The sequence below is a fragment of the Podarcis tiliguerta genome (assembly GCF_965153285.1).
Source record: "Podarcis tiliguerta genome assembly, chromosome: 3".
Taxonomy (NCBI): domain Eukaryota; kingdom Metazoa; phylum Chordata; class Lepidosauria; order Squamata; family Lacertidae; genus Podarcis; species Podarcis tiliguerta.
In genome coordinates, this window is record NC_139536.1 from 47,181,297 (window position 1) to 47,209,291 (window position 27,995).

General features: G+C 43.3%; 1 protein-coding gene across 1 annotated transcript; it reads right to left on the reverse strand.

The window, feature by feature from the left end:
- Window positions 1-292: 292 nt before the first annotated feature.
- On the reverse strand, window positions 293-27,995 carry LOC310674664 (uncharacterized protein C1orf198). The gene is made up of 4 exons (XM_083434262.1): window positions 27,304-27,995; window positions 13,427-13,477; window positions 4,602-5,132; window positions 293-3,539 (listed from the first exon to the last, which is right to left on the reverse strand). Exons 1-4 carry the CDS (start codon window positions 27,649-27,651, stop codon window positions 3,483-3,485), a joined length of 987 nt encoding a protein of 328 aa, XP_083290388.1. The 5' UTR covers window positions 27,652-27,995; the 3' UTR covers window positions 293-3,482.

The following is a 27,995-nucleotide window of genomic DNA, read 5'->3' on the forward strand; positions in this document are numbered from 1 at the left end:
GATTTGCAGCAAATAACCAACATAGTAATGTTTAATTTTCTCAGCAACCTTAACAAACTACAGTTCTCATGATTCTCTGGGGGAAGCCAAGTGGTATGATACTGCTTTAAATTCTTTTTTTGTGAACTGCTTTGAGGTTTTGTTTTTGTTTTAAAAAATCAGCTGGGAAAATTTTTTATGAAAAAATAATAAAAGTAAATGTATATTGCAGATGAAGCCCATATCAAAATGTCAGAACCATGTCAAGGAGGGAGAGGCAAGGACATTGAAACAATAAAGGCAATGAAACTGGTTTATGTCAGGTGCCTTTAATTAAGAAGTAATTTTATACAAAATGTGACCAAGTATTTTGAATACGAACTTCAATAAAAACATATCTAAGAAAGGGAGAAGCATCCGATTTAGCCATCAAAGCACAGTAAAGGGAAAGGGAGAGTAAAGGTTTCTGCAGTAGACATTTGCTGGCTGGTTGCACTGAGTACAATCTATCAACATCTTCTGAGTTAGCCTCACTGCAGGGAATAGGCTGTGTACAAACACTTTAGAGGAAGTAAACCCTAAGTGTATAAGATGAAAGACTCCAAAACAAGAGAACAGAAGAAGAAAATAACACAGATCCTATCCATTTATCCACTGTCAGTGCATGAAAGCAGAGATTTTAAAAAGATGCTTCTCTAGGCCTTAGGGCATTCTCTTTCATGGGCCAAAAAAATATGGAAAGTGACATTACTTGTCTGTTAAACTGAAAATATCTGCTTCTTGAAGTTGTCAACACAGAGAAGAGGACCTGAACTAAAAAAAGGTCACACTTCACATTATTCAGCTTTTATAAGATTGCAAATATTTCCTTTCAAATGCCAAAATGTGAATCAGAAATGCCTTCATGCATGCAGAACTTGTGCTCAATCATAGCGTTTTGTTGCTTTTTAAATACCAAATGTTTTTTCTAATTTAAAAAACCACTCTGAATTTATTTTACAAATATTAAAGTGACTCAAAAAACTTGTAAACGTAGCCATAAACAGATCGCTCACAAACAGTTACCAGAACTTCAAGAGGCTTTCTTCTGCTAAAATCTCTTCAGCCTCTTGCCATTTTGAACTGTCAGTATCCCAAGTTGAATAACTAGCAGTGTCAGGAAGCTGCTTGTTACACAAGAGTCAATTCACATGGAACATGGCAGCACAGCGACGCAGCATGACAGGTGCTGCTACGGTAAACACCGTGTGATGGAGAGATGCATAGCCAAAGATGTCACAGTGACCCACAAGTTATCCTGAGCTCTGGAGTGTGCATCTGAGTGTTTATAGATGCACATATTTAACCTGCCTACATCACTGTTTTACCACAAACACCCATGTGAGAGAGAGATGGGGACACAGAAGCAGCATTTCCTTTAGTGTTCCCCCATATTTTCTTATTTTCCATAGCAACACAGATGGACGTGTCTTTGGAACAGATACTTAGAAGAAGTCTCTTAATTTGGTTTGATTAATTGTTGCAATCTATGCTTCCTGCAGAGCACATTCAGAGAACAGGAGATTGGATGTACAGAAAGTGGACTGAAGTAGAGCTTATGTAGATGAAGAGGAATTTTCAGGTTTTAGTTTATACACTAGTGTGAGGTCAAGCAAACAGAAATCTCAAGGTTGCGATAAGCTACCTGGAGGAGGCTACTAGCAAGTGCTGTTACAAAAAGCACTGAAAATAAAGAGAGGATGCCAGGTTTGCTTTTTTTGTCCTACAGAAGTAGTCCGATGCAAACTTTGTGGGATCTCCATGAGTTGGCAAAAAGAGCCACTGCCTTGGGTCAATACTCCAGAAATTCAGTTATTGGGATTTTAAATCGCAAGAATTTAAAGTCAGAACGTCAGTCACCTTTGGCTTTGGATTGGACAGATCACTAGTTGTGCGTAAAGGGAAATTAAGGCTCGAAGGTGATAGGTATAGCATTGAAGCAAGATGGAAAACCGCGACGCATTGTCAGACGGCAGTTCTACTCACACACGTACATTTTAAACAGCTGACAACAATGAGACCTGGTCTACATATGCAGCAGAAAGAAGGAGGTGCTAGAATCCTGAGGTGGTGGATTGGACTGTATAATTTCAAGCTATAGCGGAGGGGTGTCATTTTTGAATGACCAACCCATCATATAAATAGCTCTATGCAAGTTTTTTAAAAAAGCAGCTAACAAAAACATCAGGGTGTGTGGGTGTGACATGTTGGGAATTCTAGCCTCACTAAGGGATGCAGCACCAGAAATTAGTCAAGATATCTTCAAGAGAAGCTTATTACTACTACCACTACTACCATTGTTATTATTACTGAAACAATTTAAAAAAATCCTCTCGGATAAGGTGGCTGGATTCAAGAGGACAGAATGCCAACACCTTTAACCACCTTGTCATACAAGGTACACCTGATGAAATCCCCTCTTCTACACAACTAATAAAGGATGTAGGACCCCTGGTCCTCTTTTGAATTTGACCACCCTACAAGTTTCAAACATGGTGGATTACTGTAGAGTTTTCTTTTGTGGGAGGGGCACGGAAGAGGCAATTGACACTCCTACAGACTGGTGTGCAATGCCACTCTTAAGAGGAATGCTAAGAGGTCTCAAGAGAATCGGTTGTTTTGCAAGGTTGTATTCACCCAAAATATTCTTACTGAGTTATTTTTCAAAGATAAAAGAGAAGCTTCATTGAAATGTATTTGTGGGGTTTTGTCTTCTCTCTTGCCATGTCCCTCTCTGCATTGGCTTTGCATTTAGGCAAATTATTTTCCCAAGTACAGCTAGGGGAGTTGGTTTGAACAGCCTCCTTTGTAAAAGCTTTTCCATTTCAAAAATATTTCATACCACATTACCAATATTGGCATTAGAAATAAGTTGGTCAAACTAAACATACCTATACAAAAATAAAAGTGTAAAAATCTGTAGCCTTAATTTTCTGTGTAGTTTATTTGAAACATAAGATTAATTTTGGTTTTTGAGCTTTGTGCTTCAGCAGAACCTAGGCCTATGGTGTTTTGCCGCTGCACCATCTCCACGTAAATTGCTTTCTTTAAGTCATGTTGCAGCCCATAAGGTGTAGTTTTGTATATGAAATGAAAATAGGTGCCTCTGTCAGGTGGCTTCAACTTCTCTTTCTCTCTCTAGGTCAGATCCCTCCACCTTGTCCTTAAAACACATAACACTAATTAGGAAATGTATCTTGTCCCATCTCCAATATAACAATTCACCCTATAGAATCATAAAGGAAGAAAACCATACTTATAACACTGGACAATTCCAAAATACAAATATCCATATGGTTTTACAAAAAAGTGTAAATACAAAGGCAACATTTAAAACAGTTGGAAAAAATATTAGTTTGAAAGATCAAATAGAAGCCAATACCAATAAAATAAAATAAAGTAGACTGGAAGAGAGATGTTCCTTTTCTCTTCCTCCAAAACTGAGCTGAAGCTATTTTAGTCCTTTACCAGTTGTCTAGAAAATCAAATCCGGTCTTCAAGATAACATTATTTGCATTGCTCTGCAGAGACACAAAAATTAGACAAAGTGAATACTTAAATCCTTGAAACTAAATTAACCCTAATCAATAACATACACATATATACAATAAAAGGTGCTTCCTGGCACAGGTTTAATATTGCAAGCAGATTGTTGGGAAACAGATTCCCCCCCCCCCCCCCGTTTTTTTATTTTCCTCAGAAAGGAAAAATTTAGATTAAATTGGGGTAGCTGGCATTTTAATAGCATTATATGGACACTGTAAAACAAAAACAAAAAACCCAAACCCCATAAAAGCACCCAAAATTACATGTGAGCATTATAGTCCCCTGTCACCGCAAGTAGTGCTATGGAATTCGAAATTTGCATCGGAAATCTTACAGGGCTGGATTTGGGGGAGGAAGATTTCAATCTCTGGTTGCTTGTGTGCGTGCTAGCAGAAAAACCTAACCTCAAAACCAGGTGCTGGGAACATTAGGCCTACCAGATGCTGCTGAACTACAACTCCCATCATCCTTGGCCACTGGCTATGCTTGCTGGGTCTCCTGGGAGTTGTAGTTTAGCCATCTGAAGGGCCAAAGGTTCCACTCCCCTGCTCTAAACCAAGTCATGCAGGGACTCGTACAGGATTTCAGGCGATTCAAATGGCAATGTCGCTACTATATATACAGTTGTACCTTGGAAGTCGAACGGAATTCATTCTGGAAGTCTGTTTGACTTCCAAAATGTTCAAAAACCAAATTGTGGCTCCTGCAGCCAATGAGAAGCTGCGGAAGCCGCGTCGGATGTTCAGATTCCGAAAGAACGTTAAAAAACCAGAACAGTCACTTCCGGGAGCCAAAACATCCGAGTTCCAGGGCATTCGGGAACCAAGGTACGACTGTATATTAAAAACATAATTTGAAAATGCATTAGCATTTATGTTGGAGTTGGATTAAATTGGCAGGGGGGGAAAACAAGCTTAGTGTTTAGAATTGTATGAACTGCTAATCTTCTCGAGCAACATTTGCAGAAGGGTGGACTTTTGTTTTGTTTTGCATAGCACTCAAATAGACAAAGCAAGGGATTAAAGACCAGCTTTTACCTGCACTTCTGAAAGGAAACCACTATCAGCCTCCTCACTTTTGGTCTCAGTTGATGAGAGTTGTTCCACTGGCTCAGGACAAACATCAGGAGATGGACTCGGCTGGCCAGGTTGAGGTTTTTCCCATTCTATTGAAGTTGCAGCAAGAACGGGGGTGGTCAATTTTTCAGGTTTGCTAGCACTAGGCTTCTCTGCTTTGGTTGCCTCTTTTGGAGCAGATTCTTGCCTGTAGTAAGGCTGGAGGGTCTTCTCTCCTTTCTCCATGGACTTGATCTGGCTTGGGGTCAGAGAACAGAACTCAGACTGTTCTCCGTCACACTTCGAGCGCTCAGCATTGATCTTCCAGAATGACGACTCCTCCTCTTTCCTAGCTGGCAGAAGCCCCTCTGAGTTAGGCGTTTTAGCACCTTGTGCGGGCTTGGGGGCTGGGGGCCCTGGAGCGGTTTTGGTGGTCTGCTTTGGTTCGCTCTGCAATGCCACTGCACTTGGCTCTTGTATGGACAGAGAAGCAATGCTGAACTCCATCTGACTCTGTTGGGGATTAGAAAGAATTAATGTCAACTCTCTTTGCATGAGAAAACGCACGCAGTGGAGAAGTTTAGAGAGGAATGGTGGTGGCTGTTTTAGAGGTTATGGGTGAGGATCTGGCAGACTGTGCCACAGCTTACCTGGTACAGTGGTACCTCGGGTTACATACACTTCATGTTACAGACGCTTCAGGTTACAGACTCTGCTAACCCAGAAATATTACCTTGGGTTAAGAACTTTGCTTCAGGATGAGAACAGAAATCAAGCAGCAGCGGGAGGCCCCATTAGCTAAAGTGGTGCTTCAGGTTAAGAACAGTTTCAGGTTAAGAACGGACCTCTGGAACGAATTAAGTTCTTAACCCGAGGTACCACTGTACTTACTGCCTGCTGCAGGTAAGCTGTGGGCAGAATCTGGGACGGGCACACAATTTTGACAGTTAGCACAAACATAGCCTAGGTTTTGTGCCAAGTAAAGGGGGATTCTGCAACCTCTAGAAACTGTGCAAATAAGACAGATTTGCCATGCACTTGCTTATAAGATGCAATCCATTATGCCCAACGAAGAGCCAAGCAGCTGTTAGAGAAGGGGTATCAGATACTACAGATTTAGCTTCCTCTGACGAATGGCCCACAATTATCTAAGAAGTACACAGCATAAAAGGAACTATCATAAAGGGCCATGAAACAAACAAACAAAAACACACCACACATAACAGAGAAAACATTTTTGGATGGTAATCAATTTCACTCCTACGCAAGGTTGGCCATGCGCATTACTACACAATTCAGGTTTCAAATCTAGTCTGAACATCAGGACACTCTCCATCATGCGTGAATTGACTGGCTCCACAATTGTAGGAGCATTGCTCAAACCCTAGTTGAGAACATGCAGGAACAAACAGATATAGCTTAAAGCATAGGGTGACTGACGTGATTCTTGAGATGCTGTAGTACTACAACGCCCATCATCCCTGGCCACTCACCATACTGGCCGGGACTGATGAGTGCTGGAGCCCAACAACATCTGGAGGACCATGGGATAGTCATGCCCAGTTTAAAGTAACTTGAGAAAACTTGTGCCAGTGGCTTGCAACGTTAGAGGCCAAATGATGTGTTTTCTTGGCAAAGAGGCAATTCAAGCCCAGCTTTTGCTCCACTTTTACTCTAACCAGGCTCACTTCTGCTTTTGGAGTCTAGGTTTACATGATGGAGAAAGCTGGACCTTTTCGCTGCCCGTCATCTTATCCCTTGCAAAGCCTACTTTCCATCCCACCAGCATTATTATGTTTCACTAATATTCCTTCATAGTACATAACAGCTTGATCAGTTTTCAGGAGGTCTTTAATGTAAGATATAGGAGTTGGGTCTTTAGTGTGGTGGCAATCGACCCTTTGGAACTTCCTCCCGGAGTTCCATTTCTATTGTCTTTCTGACCCCAATTGAATTATTTTTATTTCATTTATTGAATTTGTATGTATACCACCATAGATCTCAGGGCGGTTCACAACATAGAATAGGGAACCAGGCAGAAGGCTTTCTCAGTAGTGGCGCCCACCCTGTGGAACACCTTCCCATCAGATGTCAAGGAAATAAACAACTATCTGACTTTTAGAAGACATCTGAAGGCAGCCCTGTTTAGGGAAGTTTTTAATGTTCAATGTTGTATTGTGTTTTCAATATTCTGTTGGGAGCCACCTAGAGTGGCTGGGGAGACCCGGCCAGATGGCTGGGGTATAAGTATTATTATTATTTAGACCTTCCTTCTTCAGGAAGCCTCTTAAGTGGGTATCTTTATCTCATACCAGATTAGAAATTGTTTTTCTTGTTGATGTTCTTACTCTGAAATCACTTTGAGATATTTTATGGGAAGCGATTCATAAACAGAGACCAAAGAAAGAAAGAAAGAAAATTAAAAAGCGAAACAAAGCATACAGAGAGGGGGAAGGAGTGGATGAGTTAGTCCCCCTGGTAGAATGAGTTTCAACAGCTTCCAGATATTCCAAACTGAAAGCACACAAACCACATGTACTGTTTCTGGCCATGTGCTCAAGCAGCAGAAGGTAATGTATGGCTTGGGCGATGAAGTTTCCGGCCTGGCAAGATTTTCTTCCACTAGAATAACTGGCCAGCAGGAGCACTTCCATGCAGTGGCAGTCTGGGGTTCTGCACACTGTGGGGCAGGGAAGCTCTGGCAGACCAAACGCTTTATATTGCTGAGTTCTGAAATTACAAAATTCAAGGTCACGGTTCTGGACTTCTTCAAAATAATCTGCCTAAACACTGATTTCATCCACAACTTTATCCCTTCCTCTCATGTTTCCCTCTCATATTTCTGGCCTATTCCCAAGGCAGCTGATTTAGATCCGCAGTCCAAAACAGCCAGAGGGCACCAAGTTGGCAATGGGTGACTCAGTGCAAATGGAAAGGCACAACGGGCTTCAGTTGCCACTGCTGGCAATGAAGAATTGCCAATATTTTTAAAGCTCTGTCCCCAAGGCAATTCAGGTTCTGTGGACAGAGGGGAGAACAACAGGAGCTGACTAACTGACCTCTTGGTCTTGCACTTCATTGTACATTAATGAAAGGTTTATTCCAGTATTGTCTATCTACAACCATTTATTACTGTATTCATTTATTTAAGGCATTTATGTACCACTTAATCATTATTTACTGATTATATAATTATTTTTATACCACCTTTTAATAAAACTCTCAGGTTATTTTACACCCGCTAACTCTAACGTGGGATTGGGCAACCTGTGGCATGCCAGATGTTGCTAGGACCAACTCCCACTGGATCCAGCCAGCACAGCCACTGACCAGGAATGATGGGAGTTGTAGTCCAGCAACATGGAGTGCCACAGAGTCTGCTTTCTTTGTTCTAATGGCTAGAAAGGAGGCTGTGGAGGCTGTGCCAGGGTTCTCAAGAGAGGTTTCTGTGGCCAGCTTCTTTCGCCCTAACTGCAAAATGGTGGCAAATGCCCTAGGCAACCAGGCGCGTGTTGAATTATAAGGCTGGCTCCCCATCAAACTGAATGAAAACTGGATCTCTGCTAACCAGCTCTCAACTATGCACTAAAAACAGAGAAGGCCACAAGAATTCACAGAGTTATTTTTATAGCTTATTCACTGGTTGGGAATGTGCAGTATTTCGTTAAGCAGATAGCGTGCACAGCCAAAACAAGCTGTTTGGCTTGGCAACCTCAAAATAGAAAAAGGAAAAAACCCACCGGCAAATACTGAAACAAAGCCTGTAGGACAAGAGCTTACCACACCCACTAAAAACTCCTTTAAGCTCAACCTGTAGTATTTCAAGAAACAAAATTGCTGAGACGGAAGAGAGGAACCTATAGTTGGCTGACTGACAAGAGTACGTCTGCAGTACAATCATATACGTGTCTACTCCGAAGTAAGCCTAACAGAGTCCAGTGGGACCTACTCCGAGTAGCTGTGTCTAGGATTGCGGCCTAAGTCTCAGCTGATTGGACAACCACTAAAGTATGAGGATTTCCTGCAAAGAACACAACGCCCTGCACCTCAGAACTTCAACAAAACCAAGATTACAATGCATCACTGAAACGGTACACAAAATAGCCTCTGACCTGCTGCTAGCTCCATACAGTCTCACCTTGGAAGTCGAACGGAATGCGTTCCGGAAGTCCGTTCGACTTCCAAAACATTCGGAAACCAAAGTGTGGCTTCCGATTGGCTGCAGGAAGCTCCTGCAGCCTATTGGAAGCCCTGTCGGACGTTTGGCTTCCAAAAATAGTTCGCAAACTGGAACAGTCACTTCCGGGTTTGCAGTGTTTGGGAGCCAAAATATTCGAGAACTAAGCTGTCTGAAAACCAAGATATGACTGTATTTCATTACATTTATTATTATAATTTTATGTCACCTTTTCCCCCAGGAGCTCAAGGTGACAGACATGGTTCTGACCCCTGCCTGTTATGCTTATATAACAATTTGGTGGGGTAGGTTAACCTGAAAGACTGTGACTGGCTCAAGATCACTCACTGATCTTCATGATCGAGTGGGGACTTGACCTCTGTTCTCCCAGTTCTTAGTACAGCACTTTAACCACTACACCACAATGGCTCTCAAATAGTTGCCGCAACAATGAAGAACCCCTTCGTCAATCACTTCAGGCATTTATATGCAGGCCACTCAGGGAACTTAAGACCATCAGACAGTTTGAGCCACCGACTCAAACTACAAATAAGATGATACTGCAGCTCCTTAGGCTGTTTGCCTTCAGATCCAGAAATTTAACTGGGCGTTGGGAGTCTCCCCCGTCCCATGCTGTCTCCTTGTGTGAATGTGAGCACAGCGGATAAGCACTGAGGTGATACTAGGATGGAGATGTGCAGCTATTGATGCTCTTTCATGTGAATCTAAGGGTCGTTTCTGCCAGGCTGAGACTGCCTCCCTGCCTCCACATGCTGTGAACTGGTCTAATGTTGGCCACACAGACTGGATACCACTGCCTGCGTGGCTTGTTGCCATATCGAGGCTAGTTGCTGCCAGGAAAAACGGGCAATAGTATTGGGGATGCTAAGTCCCTTTGCACATGTGGGAATTCAAACAGATTCCAAAAAGATTCCGAACAGATTCCAGAGAAAAGCTTGCATCCCACAGAGAAATGGTAACTTGAAAGAAGGAAGAGATTTAAATACACTGGTGCTCTTTACCAAATCAAATCATTCATCCATCTAACCCCGGAGAGTGTGCTCTGATTGGCAGCAGCTCTCAGGCAGAGTTTTAAGTCGATTTCCCGGTCCTGCTACTTAACTGGAAGTGGCAGCAACTGAATCCTGAACCCTCATTCCAAGCACATGCTCTACCACAGAGCTATGGGCCCGAATTACTGCCAAAACCAATGTTTCCATTTCACCCCCACAGTGTCATTCATCTTTTTTAGAAACCTCTAGTCTACACCAATCTACCCAAACTGTGGGACGTTGCTGCTCGTATTTTTGAACACGCATAACCACAGCTAACAACCAGGTAGGCCAAGCATTATGTTTTGAAAGCAGGAGTGACAAAAACATATTTGCAGTAAAAGGAGCAAAGAAATAAATTAAAAATTCCAACATTTCTCAAAACAAAGAAACGGCTCTATCTTTGGCCAGCTCTCTTTTGAACGTGTTGATTTAGTAACATGATCAAGCTCCCAAAATATGGACAGCTGTAGGAAATTGTGGCTTTGGGGTCATGACTTGCTGCAGCCCAAGCCCTGCTGTGTTAGAACTACACAGCTGGCATGCTCTGGAGGACCCAGGCTGGCATGAAGGGGGAAAGGGCTTCAGGAGACCCTCCCCGCTCACTGCTTTTCTGCTCCGGGCTGCACTCTCCAAGGCTGCTTCTCGAGGGAGGGGGGAAGTATGAAACTGCTTATAATGTGAAGCTTGGCTCCAAAACTGGAGATCTTTTGTGCCATCATCTTCCCCCAAGCAAAATGGATTCAATTCAAGCAGGGAGCTCGGGGGAGGCCATTCTCTGTGGAATTCCTGGTACCTTCCATTATGTAGTCTCCACTGTATACAGAAAATATATTTTAGGATCTAACCTATTCTCTTGATTGTGATTTGGTTTAACTGTGAAGGGCAGGTAAGAAATCTAAGTAATAATATTGATAAGCTGGAACCAAGATGATCAAGGGACTGGAAACCAAGCCTTATGAGGAACGCTTGAAGGAGCTGTGTATGTTTAGCCTGTGTATGTTTAGGTTTAGTTTCAATTATCTAAAGGGCTTCCAGATGGAGGATGGAGCAAGCTTGTTTTCTCCTGCTCTGGAGGTAGGACCCAAACCAATGGAATCAAGTTACAAGAAAGGAGATTCTGACTAAATGTCAGGACGAACTTTCTGACAGCAAGAGCTGTTCGACAGTGGAAACAACTCCCATGGACTCTCCCTCTTTGGAGGTTTTTAAGCAGAGGTTAGATGGCCACCTGTCATGGATGCTTTGGTTGAGATTCCTCATGGTCCCTTCCAACTCTACAATTATATAAAAATAAAAACAGTAACTGCATCAGCCACAGAGCTACATATATATCACTGCTTATAAAAGGCAAAGGGAGGGAATGAAACAAAAATGGAATAGAACATACTGGCGCTTCTTATGCCTGCTCCTACACTATGCATTCTGTAGAAACGTCAAAAAAGAACTCTTGGTGTATAAATGGAAAGTACCACCTAAAAAGGGTAAGAAAGGTAGAGCAGAACTTTTCACACTCAGTGGCTTTTTGGGGTCCTCCATCTGCCCCCACCACTACAACTACAACAGTGGTCTGTAACAAATGTTCAAAGGTGGGCTGGCAGATTGCAACCTGGAGAATATGCCTGCCGGGTTCAAATGCCCTGATTTGATGGAGCAAAACAAGGCAGGCAAGGCCTTTTCCACCCTTTGCTTCCCCATGCCTTGTGACCACCCATCCACACCCTTCCAGTGGTGATCTGCTCTTGCAAAGTGCAGAACAGGACTAACAGGCGAATTGGGGAGAATTGTGGCCACCTCTTTCCAGCTATATCAGGCAATTTTAAGCAATTACATTCTGCTGGTGGCAACCTGGAAACAACATGTGGAAGCTCAAACAGGTGATCTTTTCACTCAAGGTGTAAGTTGCTTTGAGAACTAAACCCAGGGTGGCACTCATTAAATTTCAGTCAGAAATTAATGGACCTAACGTAGTCATGTTCATGAATTTCAGTGGGTCTACACTGCATAAAACTCAGTTGAATGCCACCCCCACTGAAGTCAGTTCCTTTTCATAAAGACTATTTATTCCCTGGCATTCCAGCTACCTGCTGTCAACATCATATTCATAAAGTGACACCAGAAATTTATTCCATTTGGTGAGTGGGGGAAGCTTCACAGGAAGGACAGCAAAAAGGAGTCTACAACTAGAGCTATATTATTTTTCCATTTTAAAGAATCCCATTAAAGGGACCTTTAAACAAGATGAATTCTATCCTCCCACATCCTCAACATTATGCAGTCATTTTCCAGGTCAGTCTTTCCACGGAATAATAATATACTTGCCATTTAGATGCTGCTTCCTGAATGCCCAAAGCTCTCCACATTTATTCTCTCAGTGATCCTTATAGCCCGGTACAGCGCAGCAAGTATTACTGTGACCGCTGAGCAGTGGGAGGGAGAGGCTTGCCCAAGGTACAATTTGTGAACCCTGCTTGTTCACAACTTGCCAGTTTAACCACCATGCTGCACCAGTTTAGTTGCGAGCAGGTTGTCCGTTATGCCAAACACATTTTTTCTAAACCATAGCTGAACTACTTACATTTCAAAGAGCACAATCTAAGACAGGCTTCCTCAACCTCGGTTCTCCAGATGTTTTGAGACTACAATTCCCATCATCCCTGACCATTGGTCCTGCTAGCTAGGGATTATGGGAGTTGTAGGCCAAAAACATCGGGAGAACCTAGTTTGAGGAAGCCTGTTCTAAGAGCTATAACTAGTCACACTGAACACAATGGCATCCAGTTTTGAGAGCTAGACACTGTAGATAACAGCTTTAGAGTGTTAGACTTTGCCCTTTGAGATCTGGGATCAAATCTTTGCCTAAGCATGAAATTCCTCGGCCTTGGGCTGCTTAGCCCTACACCTAATCTACCCTGAAGGGTTTTTCCGAGGATAAAGCAGGGGGTTATGTTTACTTAAGTGGGTCTAACTCTGACTTGGTTGGCAGCAATGCAGTATTATTAAGAAATCAATAGCCATTTTTGTATAGCGTTGCAAGAAGTGATATCCAGTGAGCTCACACAATATTAAATGGCCTGCACACTAACTGCAAGGGAAAAAACTACTACAGTGGTGCCCCGCAAGACGAATGCCTCGCAAGACGGAAAACCCGCAAGACGAAAGGGTTTTCCGTCTGCAGAGGCGCTTCGCAGGATGAATTTCCCTATGGGCTTGCTTCGCAAGACGAAAAATGACGAAAAAAATCGAATTTTTTTTTTGCTCCAAAACCCCTTATTCTGAATCGCTAAGCTGCTAAAAGCATTTTAGCAGCAAAACCGCTAATCCCCCCCCCCTAAAAAAGCCGTTTTTAGCCCTTTTTTAGCCAATAGCGCTAATAGCGCTACTCCGTCAATGGGCTTGCTTCGCAAGACGAAAAAACCGCAAGACGAAAAGACTCCCGGAACGGATTCTTTTCGTCTTGCGAGGCACCACTGTACCGTTAACATGGTATAACCCTAACCATGACAGGAGTGTCAATTAGGCTTAGTAAAACTTCCAAGCTGAACCAACATGAGAATAACATAAGTTAGCAAAATTACCTTGGTTTCCCAGGAGAAAGGAGCAGAGTGTTCATCTTGCCAGGTGATATCCTGGAACACAACGGAAGAATAATTATGCACAAGTAAGCATGTAGACTTTTAAACGCCAAAGAGATGACATTTTATAGTAGACCTTAATTATATGTAATACAGTTGAAGGATTTTACAAAATCTCTGCTTTAATCAGCTAACAGATAGGGAAGGACAAGAAGTAAAATAAGAGGCACTCTCTCGATGAAAACTCTGAAGGGGACGGGCTCTCACTTCGTATGCTGATTTGTAGACTAAATCCACAACATCACATGCTCAAATATCTGAATGTGCTTTTATGACAGAATATTCACTTTGCTCTAAAGCGGAGCTCTAAAGAGACACTTGCTGATTCATCTTATATCAAAAAAACTTTATACACTCAAAGAATTGTGGGATTTGAAATTGTGGGAGGATGTTGATGCAGCCGGCATTCCATGTTTACTGCCTCAGATGCTCCCTTCAAAACTGACTCGATTATTAAGAAGCAAATATTATTCCCCTTGCTTTTAGCCTCTCTATGCAGAGCCCATCTGGGTTATTTCTGGCTCACATGTCACCCTTCATGTGAACTCAAAATAAAAAGCTGGAAGCCAGAACTTCTGCTGCTGATACACAAAACAGAACAGAATTCTTCTCTAGCTCAACTGCACTGACAGGAAATGTTATTTTGGCCTGGATCTAGCATATTCTCTCTATTGCATTAGCTTATTGAAGTTTTTCGACTGTTACACACAGCACTGCAGTGTATGTCTGTGAGAATGTGTACAATTGCTGAATAAGGGCAGCTATCCACAGGAGAGACAGCATTTTGGAGCCCCATTTTTGCATTGTAGTGTATTACGTTTCAAAACAGGATGGGGAAATTATCATGTTTGGTTTTAAAAAATGTTGCCCCCCATCCCCTAGCTGTATGTGTTGGGCAAAAGTAGTTTCTCTTCACACAAACAAAGAGGTAGGCTTCTGCCGGGTGTTCGTGTGTGTTTGTGTTTTGCATTGAACTTTCATACTGGAAAAAAATAACTTTATGTTTGAGAGTAACCAAACTTCTGCGTAGACCTGCCCACATTTGGGAATTCTAATCAGAGGTGATCTTTATTCTGGATTAGAACACTTTTGTGCTGACTTCACCATCATGGGCTCAGACCCTATGCCCTGACAGGAACATAGCCTTCGAAAGATTATTCAGGTTTTGGCATGTCTCCAGGGAAAAAGAATGCCAACGTTATGGGGAAGCCACTGGGAACACCTCTCTGCACCTTCACAATCCCAACTTTGTACACTCACGATAATCTTAAAAATTGTATCCCTGCCTATTTTAGAGGTCATGCTTAGACACAGATGTAGTCTCTTGGGTTGGGTATGCTAGCTCCATGCTATTTATTTATTTGTTGGAAATGCGTTGAGATCCAACACGGCACACAGATGATTAGCAGAATAAGAGAAAGGGGAATATATAAATGTTTTGATTAATGTTCCAGCACAGCTTAGAATAAGTCTCTTGGGAGGAGTATAAGCCATCAAAATTGAATCCTTTTCCCCACCTCCCCCACCATGCTCAGGAAATGGAGCGCTTTCTCTAAAGAGATGCCAAGGATTTAGGCTTTCGTTCACCCGGCAGCACATTTAAGGAGCTGGAGTCTTTGTTGGCCTCTGCTTATCTGAATTCATGACAAAAATGCCATCCACAAACAATAATCCGGTCACGGAGCTAACCTCAGCCGCCAGCTGCAAAGCATCAAATGCAGAAAAGTATGCAACTAACAGAGACTTCTTCCAAGCAGCTTGTTTTGAAAAAGACATTGGAATTCTAAGATGCGAGAGACAGTGGTATCGTTCGTTCCCGATGGCGAATGACATAAGCAGGGATCTGACCATTTATCAGCGCTGAAGCGCCAAATGACTGCTCTGTTATCCAAGCCAGCACAAAAGATTACTCTGTTGGCAACTGAGGCTGTGCACACACGCCAGTTTACTCGGCATCCAGTGCACCCCTGCCACTGTTTTTGGAAGGAGTCTACGCATTACTTTAGCCACAATCCATATCAATTCTGTTGTTTCTTACGAAATCTTGCATTTTGAAACATTTTCCCCACCCCCAAACCAGCTTCAATCTGAATTAAGAAAAAGAACGACTAAGCTGTCTTTAAGCCAGCAATTTGCTCACAGCCTATAAATGCCTTACAGCAGCAGTTCATAACATAATAAAGGACAAATTTAATAAATAAGAAGGAGTATTATAAAAATAATATTGAGAAAATGTGAAAGAAAATACTACAAAGGAGTCTGGAGAGCAGAAGCCAAGGGTTCTTCTGCCTCTTCTTTTTCAAAAAAGCAATTTATTCCAAAATTTACTTTCCCGGTACTCAGTTGGTTGTTACACACACAGGTTTCACTACAAACACTGGAGGAAGTGGGAGGCTGTGTTTATCATCATGTGCGATTATGAAAGTCCCAGCTTGCCAGGAGAACCTTGAATGGGAAACGGCAGTAAGTGTTGCATTATTACAACTCCTCAGCAGATAAGCTCGTTTTGCCACATGCATGAGCCTAGACTCATAGACTTGTAGAGTTGGAAGGGACCATCTAGTCCAATCTCCCGCAATGCAGGAATCTTTTGCCCAATGCGGGGCTTGAACCCACAACCCTGAGATTAAGTGTCCCATGCTCTACCAACTGAGCTATCCTAGAATATAAGCCTTAACACTCCATTACCTAGCCTTCACTGCTCTTTTTGAGTAAGTACGGTACTTCCCTGTTGACCACATGGGCAGGATTGTTGGCTCCTGCGCAGACCACAGACTGCTAAATCCATTTCAAGTAACTGTAATTGCTACCTGTTTGAAAGCAGTACAGTGGTACCTCTGGTTATGAATGCTTCGGGTTACGAACTCCGCTAACCCGGAAGTAGCTGCTCCTGGTTGTGAACTTTGCTCCAGGATGCGAACAGAAATCGTGTTCCAGCGGGAGGCCCCATTAGCGAAAGCGCACCTCAGGATAAGAATGGTTTCAGCTTAAAAATGGACCTCTGTAACGAATTAAGTTCATAACCAGAGGTACCACTGTATCTAGAATATGAAAGCTTTCTCCATCTTATGAAAACAAACAGTTAACAATAACAGACCCAGCAAAGACGAGTTAGCAATATGATGTGCGGAAGGTGGTGTATTTCTGTTGATAGTTAAGAACAGGCATAGCCAATGTTGTGCCGTTGACAGAGTGGCAGACTATAACTCCCATCAGCCCCAGCCTGACATAAAGCATCTGGGCAAAATACCAAAACAACATAACCATCCTAGAACAATATACAAACACACAAAAATCTTCAAGCTGGTGTGGATTGAAACATTCACCACAGAGAGTTTCTCACCTATACCTACCTAATCTAGCAGAACTCACAGAATGAACTAAGACCACCACATAATGGAATGTCCTCATCCATTTTCTTCAGAGGATGGCTTCCAAAGTAATCTTATTTCAATCCAGTTCACCCTACTTGGAAATGGCATTCCTCTTATTTAATTCAACCTACAGAAACTCAAATGTAAGAATATATTAAACTGGTAATAATAAGCTCTATGGAAACAGAAAAGCAAGAACTGCTGGTTTTCTGCCTCCACATAGATCCCCAGGGCAACCCAAATATATTTTTCTACACTGCGTTCCAACTGAGGATCACAAAGAGCTCATTGAACATTTAAGAGTACCACAAATGGATTTGCCACATATGGTCAGGGGTGTTTGCGCACCTTAGCTGTACAAGCTTGAGACGTGCTGTCATGTTGTCCCACCTTACAACATTTAGGGCTCCTTAGTTTAGAAAATGGGGAAAAATGGGGACGCGGGTGGCGCTGTGGGTAAAAGCCTCAGCGCCTAGGGCTTGCCAATCGAAAGGTCGGCGGTTCAAATCCCCGCGGCGGGGTGCGCTCCCGTTGCTCGGTCCCAGCGCCTGCCAACCTAGCAGTTCGAAAGCACCTCCGGGTGCAAGTAGATAAATAGGGACCGCTTACAGGCGGGAAGGTAAACGGCGTTTCCGTGTGCTGCGCTGGCTCGCCAGATGTGGCTTTGTCACGCTGGCCACGTGACCCGGAAGTGTCTCCGGACAGCGCTGGCCCCCGGCCTCTTAAGTGAGATGGGCGCACAACCCTAGAGTCTGTCAAGACTGGCCCGTACGGGCAGGGGTACCTTTACCTTTACCTTTTTAGTTTAGAAAAAAATGTGAGTAACTTTTCCCCACTGGAGAGTCCAACCAGATGATCATTTCTGTTGTCCTCCTTCAGCTCTACAATCTCATTCTGCCCATCTCTCAGAGACTTAGCCTTAAACATGAATTATTTAAAATGGAAAAAACAACTTCTCCTCAGTTCTTCATATCATGGAAGGCGGGGGAATTACTTGTTCCATATTGGTTTTGACTTTCAGCTAAGTAACAGAAAACATTCCAGGGTTTTTTTTAAGCATCATTTTTAGATACCCTCAATTCTGATCTAAATACTTCAAATAGCACTTGGGGGCGACGGGGACGATCCTATGCAACAAGACCAATTGGGAGTTAATTCAAGCTCCACTCACTTTAAATCACATGTGATTACAAGATGCAGATTAGTTTGCCATGCGACTGGAGAATTGGAAAAATAGTTCTGACGGTGGTTGCCTGACAGAATTAAGAGTTACGAAAACAAAGTCATAATGATGCTGTGCAGCATGCAGATAATCAAAAAGCCCAGTGGATTAAATGTGTATGTCTGTGATGTATTCAAAATATACTTTTAAGCAGGGGCTGGACAATAGCCCTGCTATCTTGCAAGCAAGATGCGCTCAAGTCATTCCTCCCAGTGTTGGAGGAGTAAATAATCTCCTCCGCAGCTCCAAACAAGGGTGGGGGCCTGCCATTTGTGCTAGCTCCCTGCATGCAAGCAGAGTACCAAACCCAACCTCTGCCTTCCCACCCCACAGCTCCCCAACAAAGGCCAGTCTCTTCTGCATCTCACTGCCTCCAAGCGGGAGAGGGTTGGCTGAGATTCACTGGCTTCTTTCTGTACCTGCTAGGTTGCTAGAACTTCAACCACTGTGTGGATGCAGAGAAAGCCAGCATATTTTAACCATGCTTTACAAGCTCTAAGCTGGAAGGGAATGGCCGGGGCCCATTGGAGTGCAGGAAGCTGCCCTGTACAGGGACCACTGGTCCATCTTGCTCAGAATCATCAACTGCACTGACTGGGAGTGGCTCCCAATGGCTTCAGACAAGAGTGTCTCCCAATCCTACTTGCAGAAGCTGGGGATTGAACCTGAGATCTTCCACAATGGTGCTATGACTCTCTTCCTCTAAAGGACAGAGAGAGCTGCTTTATACCAGTCAGGACACTGGTGCACTTATCTCAGTATTGCCTACACTGACTGGCAGTAGCTCTTTGGGGTTACAGACAGTGGTCTCTCCCAGCCCTACGTGTCTAATTATTGACTATATAGGCATAAGACTGTAAATGCAAGGAGGAAAGATTTATTATTTCTTTTCACTGCAGTTAAGCAGGATGGGGGACACAAGTGAACCAGGACTCAAAACAACAGGTTTTTAAAAACTTTTCTGGGCACAATAGTTTGTTTGTTTTTTTACTATAATTTTGATGTGAAGTTTTTGTAAAACACCTGTTTTTCAGGGACATGCAAATGTTTTTTTTGTGCCCTAGGCTCCTTGGGGAAAAAGGGTGGAATGTAAATTCAACGAATAAAGCAGGGAATCGCACAAAATTGATTTTGTTATTAAGTTGTACAGTACAATAACATGCTATAAATTCCATGCCAACTTTACACAATTCATGTGATAGTTTCGGAACTTTCAATGAGATAAGACGTCAAAAATGAACACCATAAAAAAATGCATGCATTATATGTCCTACAAAGGTGCAAAAAATGCTCTTTGCCAAGCGGCTGGCTTGGGACATCCAGTATACAGAATGCAGAGAGGAAGCTTATTAATCTTTCTAAGCCTTTGGAGAACCAGGAAGGTGTGTTTGTAAGGTGGGGAAAATGCATTGTGAGCATATTCAAATTCATGCTCTGCATTTTAGTGGTAACACTTTTTTTTTTAAAAAAAAGAAGCAGTGCCAGTTGGACAAATTTGCATCTCTTTTGTTGTTTAATTTGTATGCTATTTCCAAACTGATGAAATCATTTGCTATTAGCAAAGAACTGCCAACGTGTATACCATGGGTAGGTAGGCAAACTAAGGCCCGGGGCCGGATCCAGCCCAATAGCGTTCTAAATCCGGCCCGCGGACAGTTCAGGAATCAGAGTGTTTTTACATGAGCAAAATGTGTGCTTTTATTTAAAATGCATCTCTGGGTTATTTGTGGGGCATAGGAATTCGTTCATTCCCCCCCCCCCTCCCAAATACAGTCCGGCCCCCCACAAGGTCTGAGGGACAGTGGACCGGCCCCCTGCTGAAAAAGTTTGCTGACCCCTGAATACCTTTCCTTCTTCCGTTCCTCCTTCCCATTCCCAAGATCTGGACACCTGTTTGACTTTTTTTTTTTTATCCAAAAGCAAAAATTCTCTGACATACTACTTTCTGGTTTATGATACAACCGCCATGCAGATTTTCAGAGTCCGTTTTTATCACTTTGATTAGCAAGGCCAAGAAACTTTGCTATAATTAGTCTTTATACTGGACTTCCAAATTAGCATCCACCTAGTTGCCTGAGGCATTGAAAAAGTTGCCTGCAAGCAACATAGCAGGAAAATTCAAAAAAGGCAGAGCTGGGATTCAGAAAGCCATGCAGCCCATTTGATGTGTTTTGGGCTTATGTTTCCCAAACAACAACTCCCTAACTCCAACACAACATGGCAAATCTCTTATTGGACTGGAGATTTTCCAAAGCAGCTTATGATAAGACATGGGGTCTTCTACTCAATGACAAAACATTGACAAATCAATTGAAAAATAAAGCACACATGTCCAAAATTCCCCAGTATGTGTAACGTAAATCTTTAGATTCCATTCAAATTCCCCTTCCCTCCCTGCACAATTCAGTTGACTTTACGCAATCAATAGCCAAGCCGCCTTGTAGTTTGTCATCTAATCTAAGGCAGCCTATCAAAGGAGAGGCCGCGGCGCCTTAGAGCTCAACCCAATTCACATACCCATCTTCAATCACCTAAACCTGCGTCAAGTAGGGGGATGACTTCCCCTCCCAACCTATAGCTCTAATGAAAATCAAGCCAAAATCATAGACTTGCACTATCAATTACATATTTAGGATACACTTGGGCATAGTGACAGTCATAGAAGAAATTACATTGGTGCATTTTTCGTAGGGGTTGTATCCAGATTACTATTATGCTACTACAACTACTAAATGGTGGCACTATGGTCTAAACCACTGAGCCTAGGGCTTGCCGATCTGAAGGTCGGCGGTTCGAATCCCCGCAACGGGGTGAGCTCCCATCGTCTGGTCCCAGCTCCTGGCCACCTAACAGTTCAAAAGGACGTCAAAGTGGAAGTAGATAAATAGGTACCGCTCCGGTGGGAAGGTAAACAGTGTTTCCGTGCACTGCTCTGGTTCACCAGAAGCAGGTTAGTTATGCTGGCCACATGACCCGGAAGCTGTCTGCGGACAAACGGCGGCTCCCTCGGCTTATAAAGCGAGATGAGCGCCGCAACCCCAGAGTCGTTCGCGACTGGACCTAATGGCCAGGGGTACCTTTACCTTTACTTCTAAAGGTAAATGGCATTTCCGTGCGCTCTGGTTTCCGTCACGGTGTTCCGTTGCGCCAGAAGCGGTTTAGTCCTGCTGGCCACATGACCTGAAAAGCTGTCTATGGACAAACGCCGGCTCCCTCAGCCTGAAAGCAATATGAGCGCCGCAACCCCATAGTCGCCTTTGACTGGACTTAGCCATCCAGGGGTCTTTTACCTTTATTATTATTACTACTAGTACTATTAAGCATCTGCTCCATTTTCCAGCTGCTTTGCCACGTGTATCAACCACCAAGAGATTAGCAAAACCTAAAAACAGTTATAATTAGGACCATTAAATTTTATTTTTCCACACTCTTATTTTTCCTGGCTCAACAGCAGCAGTGGAAAACCTGATTTAATCTTTTTAGAAGGTGTCTTTAAAACATCAACTCTTGGAATAGCCAGTTATTATACCACCAGACTTCCCTCAAGATACGTGGAACGGCTTGCCAGATTCCGTACGTTGAATGTAAACATTTCCTCAGCTCTAATTCTTATTTTAGCAGTAACTTCCTACTGCCTTTTGCTAAACTTATTAGCTGTTAGTAATGACACACACATCCTTCTAAAATAAGATAGGTCATTTTTATGAATGAACTTTTAGGACAGGCCTACTAAAGTATTTCCATTGGTTCCTTTGCATTCCTTCCATTGTTTCCTGGTTATAATGTTTGTTTTCTCTTCAGTATTTCACCTAATTGAAAACCGCTGGCTTAGTTTATCTGCCACTCAACAACCATAAGAAGATGGCCAATTCTCTAACAGCTAATCATGAGACTGTTTTGATGGACTATTATTTGTAGATCTTTTTTCCCAACATCCAAACATATCTACATAAAGAACACCCGACTGAGAAGACAGTTACTTTCAAGCTGTGATTTGGAAAGCCATAAGATTACTTGGAATCTCAGGGGCTCCTTCAGTGATGAGGCCAATGCCAGAGGACAAGTTTCTGTGAAAAGGTATCTTGCTCACGGCAGCCATGGGAGAGCACTGGGAATTTTAGGTCACACTCAGCAGCACGCAAGACCCCAAAAGGTGACCAATTCCCCACACAAACTGAGTGGAACATCCTACAGCAGACCGTCAGGATTTTTCAGAGTAAGTTAATGAACAATTTCCTGACATCTTAAAACCCTTGAACCACGGGTACTGTACATTGAGGAATTTCTATGAGATTACCCTGCTAACCCAGTATTGATTTAGGAATACAGTGGTACCCCGCAAGGCGAATGCCTCGGAAGACGAAAAACTCGCAAGATGAAATAGTTTTCCGTTTTCTGAGGTGCTTCGCAAGACGGATTTCCCTATGGGCTTGCTTCGCAAGACGAAACGTCTTGTGCCTTTTTTTAAAAAACCGCCAATGCATTCCTATGGGAAACCGTCAATAGGTGCTTCGCAAGACGAAAAAACTTGTAGAACGAAAAAACTCGCAGAACGAATTAATTTCGTCTTGCGCGGCACCACTGTACTTGAATGAAGTCCATGCTACAGTGAGTGTGTGTGTGTGTGTGTACGCATGTTCGGGCTATATGTGTCCTGAATCTCTTGTACATATTTTATACAAAAAAAATACAATTATAATCATTTATTTTTTATTTGCCGCCCATATGACTGGGTTACCCCAACCACTCTGGGCGACTTCCAACAAATTAAAACACACCGAAGAGGGGAGAGTGTCAGAATAACTTTCCACCCAAGGCAAAGTGTCATGGAGTTAATATTGTTTCCTATCCTATATATATCTGTAACTACCTTGTTATTGTTTAATGAGCCGGGGCTTTTATAAATATAAATAAAATAGCTTGACCCTGACTATTCAAGACCACTGTTGTTTAATGACTTTCTGACATCAGTGTTAGGGCTATACATCGCAGTACATCTCATCTTGACTATCCAGTCCCAATCCAGATTTGCACAGGTAAAAACCACTGGGGACCAAAGGAAGTAAAGGAAGTAAAATATTGAAAATCTAATATCTCAGAATATATTTACTGTGGACAGTCAGTCATGCTAGCTTATTGCTGTCCAAAAAATGGAAAAGAAAGGATAAAGAGTTCTGTGGCACCGTGAAAAGTAATGTACATTCTCTCTTAAAAACATTAAATAAAGAGTGTAGGTTATAAATGCACATGGATGGAAGTACGGCAGGGAAAGGTGGCAAAACTGGCAATAGGCCAAGACCTATTGTTATTATTATTAATTTATACCCTGCCTTTTTACTCAAGGCAGCTTGAGATGGTGACACAAGCACAAGTGAAACTAAGGCTTTCCACTCAACAATCACCATATTTTTCTTCTTGCTTTTATTATGCATTTTGCGTTTTTGGTCTTGTATTTTCATGTCGATAACCGCCCTGAGATCTACGGATTAGGGGCAGTATACAAATTGAACAAATGCATAAACAATCCCTCTTCCTTTTCAATAATGGCAAGCATCTGCTTGAAAACAGCATCTTGAAATGAGGTCAAATTCTCCCAAAGACCCCAAACAAATGGTTGGATCCTCAAAGCCTTTGTTTTTCAAAAAGCAACCATGATAAGCATTTTCCTATGAGGAAAGGTTGAAGGTGCTGTGCATACTTAGCCTGGAGGATAGATAATTAAGAGACAACACGATAGGCATCTACAAATATTTTAAGGGTTGTGACATTGATGATGGGGCACATTTATTCTATGTCACTCTAGAAGCTAGATCTCAAATAAAGATAAGGAACAACTTCCAGAAAGTATGAGCTGTCCAACACTTAGACAGAACACCTGGGGAGGTGGTTGGTTGACTCCCCGATATTTTTTCTGGCAGGGGGGGTTCTGTAGGAATTGAGTTACTATACTGACAAAGTGTGCCTACTTTAATGTATTTTCCACATCAGGCAAAGCCCTATTTATTCTCACAAGCTTTTTAAATGGCTAAGTTATTTGGTGTTGTACAGTCGTTGTTTTATCATCCGGTTGTATTATGTGTGGCTTGGTATGATTTATTTTTTTCTAGTTTTAGGTTTCCTTTCTGTCAGTTACATTGTTTCTGCACTGCACTGCTTTACTGAATTGAATTTTTTAAATCAATGTGTGATTTTAAGTGGCGTTTTTAAACAAATATGTACACCAATTGAGTGTATTGGGTGACTACTATTAAAGAACCAACAGACATGTTTATATTTTTATTTGAAACTTCTATTGAGCTGTGTTTGGCTCTCCTGACACAAGTTAGGTTTGCCGCCTAATGTTTTGGGGTTTTCCCTCCATCTCTACAAACAGGCAAATTTTAAACATGGGGTAAATACACCTACCACCTTCTCAGCCCAGTTCATGTCTCTTACATTGGTCTTGCCTATGCCTCTGAAAGTTCAGGCCAAAGTTAACTAGTCCAAATCAGCATTTTTTAAAAAGCTACCGTTAAAACAGTGGCAGCCTAGACAATGCTACTTTGAGAAAATATTGTCCATGCTTGAACATATGCAATAGAGAGCCAGTGTAGTATAGTGATTAAGAGCGGTAGTCTCGTAATCTGGGGAACCGGGTTCGCGTCTCTGCTCCTCCACATGCAGCTGCTGGGTGACCTTGGGCCAGTCACACTTCTTTGAAGTCTCTCAGCCCCACTCACCTCACAGAGTGTTTGTTGTGGGGGAGGAAGGGAAAGGAAAATGTTAGCCGCTTTGAGACTCCTTAAAGGGAGTGAAAGGCGGGATATCAAATCCAAACTCTTCTTCTTCTTCTTCTTCTTCTTCTTCTTCTTCTGCAAGTTTGCCTTTGCCTGCTCAGGATGAGGTAGCAACCATGAAGAACAAATGGCACCCTGTTTCACTACTGCTTCCAATGATCTCATTATGACCTCATGAACTGCCTTTGTACAGTGATGTAATGGCATGTTGCACAAATGATTGACTGGTTTCATTTATTTATGTGCTGCCTTTCCACAGTTAGCAGTGCCCAAAGCGGCTTACAACAAGCACCCACTTGAACCAAAATACAAAACAGGTTAGGAGGAGCATTGTGGCGCAGTGGGTCAGTGCATCTGGCTGTTAATGAGAAGGTTGATGGTTTGAGCCCACCCGGGGACAGCTGTGGGCAGGATCCGTACCCTCAGGGTCTGTTCCGACTCTATAAGGGAGAGAATAATTGGGTGCACTCTTCCCACCTGGGATCAAATCTATGCTTCCAGGTGCCATAGGAAAGCTGCAGAGATAGTGCAGGACAGTGCGCACCCCGGAAATGTTCTCTTTCAGCTTCTGCCTTCTGGAAGAAGGTACAGGGTTATAAAGACTAGGATTATCCGCTGAGAAACAAATTCTATTCAGACGCGATTTTGGTTTTAAATGCAGTGTAAGGTAGTCTCTATGGGAGTATATTATATTTAATTAATTATGGGTTTTTAGGGGGCTAACCAGGCTGGGATAGCAGGCTTGTTGGTTTTTGAATGTCTGATGCAGAGTTTTTCAATTTCGTTGTTCTGTTTGGGACAATGACAATAAAGATTATCATATAATTCTAACTGGACAAAAATAAACAATTCAGCACACATGGAATGAATTCACTATTATGAAAAAATTAATCTAGACCCAAAAACAAAGCAGAAAAAGTCAACAGTAAATGAAGTTCTTGGTGCTGGTCTCTTCAGCAGCCCATTTTCAATATAGTTCAGAGGGGAAGAGGTCTTCTCTCCAGGTTAGGTGATTTGCAGCTGGCTCCCGCACCTCTCCTGCAGGGGAGCCCAAAAGCAGCAAAAGGGAAATGCTGGGAAGGGCAATGAAGACAGAATACTCTCCCCCAGCCTCCTGGACTTTCCAGGCGTTGGTGCTGGTCTTACTGCTATTAGCTTTGACAGCTGCAGATGTGATGCATGAGAAAAGAGACTCTACAGCCAAAAGTAAAAGCACATCACCTACACACCACTGACAATAAAATGAACAGTTCCATTGCTAAGTACTTTCCAACAATAAAAAGCAGCAGCAGTAACAAAAATACTAGATGAGTTGGTCACTTGTTACATAAGGTCTCCAAGTAACTTAAAGCGTATTTTGAAGCATAAAGCTAACATTATAATAATATATATTTGCACACGCAATTCTTTTTGGGAAAAAAAACACAATTCCAAATAACAGCAGCAGAAAGCTAACAACAAAAGTTGCACCAGTTTTAACAACACTCTTCAGTTACCCCACTCATCAGCTACTGAAAATGCAGCAGTTTAATTTCTGCTGTAAAAGCAGAAATTTAAACAACCCTGTTAAGTTGAAGAAGCAACCACTGTAATGTCTTACGTTGGAATCCTAAGCACCCCTTTCATCAGAGTCAATCCGACTGAACGCAGTAGTATTTACTTCCAAGTAAGCATGCCTAGGATTACACTCCAGCACTGTGTACACATTACCGGGTTTTTCTCAATTCAGATCGAAGCTAATCTGGGGGGAAATGCCTCAAAACACAGTATTTCCTAAGAAACAACAGTATAAAGAATTGTGGCTTATATTGTTTCTGTGTGTGTGTGTTTGTTTTTTTACACCGCTTCCCAAACCAGCCTAGGTCAGAGCACAGGGAACCTTTGGTCATCCAGGTGTTGTTAAACTCCATTCCCATCAGCACCAACCAGCACAGCCAACAGTTTGAAATGCTGCAAGTTCAGACTCCAGAAACATCTGGAGCGCCAAAAGCTCAGCAGCCCTAAGTAGACGTCCTTTAGTACTTGGACGACATGAGATACCCAACCCACAAGTCTGCCAAGGAGTGATACATGCTTCTCTGCCATGTCACTCGAAATCTCAGACTTGGGGGAATCTGGCTACGCTCAGTAAGGAGTGGAACCTACACTCTGTACATGTCTAAATGAAATCTCTCACTGCAACACATGTTCCACCGAAAACTACTTCTAGAGAGGAATTCTTCAAACCCCTGCCTTGAATAAAAAAAAAAAAAAATCCTTCCTCTGCTTTCATATTCTTTCCCCTGCAAATCTCTTTTTCCCAGAGGCTACCCTCCCTCGACACCATCACAAGGGGGCGTAACACTGGACGCCAAGCAGACAGATCCCCGCAGCGCAGGCCCGGAACCGACAACAAACCGTGCTCCTGAGCGTGTGCAGAGAGTCCTTTCGCTCGGGGCAGGATCTCACCTCGTCGCCGAAGTGCACCACCTTCTGGCCGGTGTTGATGCGCAGGTTCGGGTAGCAGACCGGCGGCGGGGGTCCCCGGGTGACCCCTCGGTGCGCCGCGTAGCGGGCCTGGATGTGGGGCTCCACCAGGGTCTGGTCGATGATCTCGTCCTGCTGGCGGGGCGGCAGGCGCTCCCACTCGGGCCCGTAGCGCTCGCGGATGCGCTCCTTCTCCGCCATGATCTTGCGCGCCATGGGGTTGAGCGACGAGAAGTAGCTGAAGCGCTTGCGCTCCCGCTCATCCAGCGGCCGGTTGCCGTTCAGGGCCGCCGTGCGGGAAGCGGCGATCGCCGCCGCCATCGAAGCCATCGCCGCCGCCCCCCGGGGCCCTGGCGTGCGCTCGGACGCCGGCGTGGAGCGCAGCCGAGCCGGGAACACAGAACAAGTCGGTCGTCCACCGCCGCCGCGCCCTCCTTCTCCTCGGCTCCGCGCACAGCTCCGCTTTCCGCCTCCCGGAAGCCTTTGGCTCCGCCCCTGCTCTTAGGACCGCCTCCCGGGCGTCCTCCCCTTAAAAACAAACACACAAAAGACACACACACAAGCGCACGAGCCCGGGACGAGGCATCGATGCTGCTGCCAACGCGGGGCGCGTGGGTGTTGTGCCGCGTAAAGAGCCAGGAACCCTTTCCAAAGCAGCGCGCTTTGCCATTCCC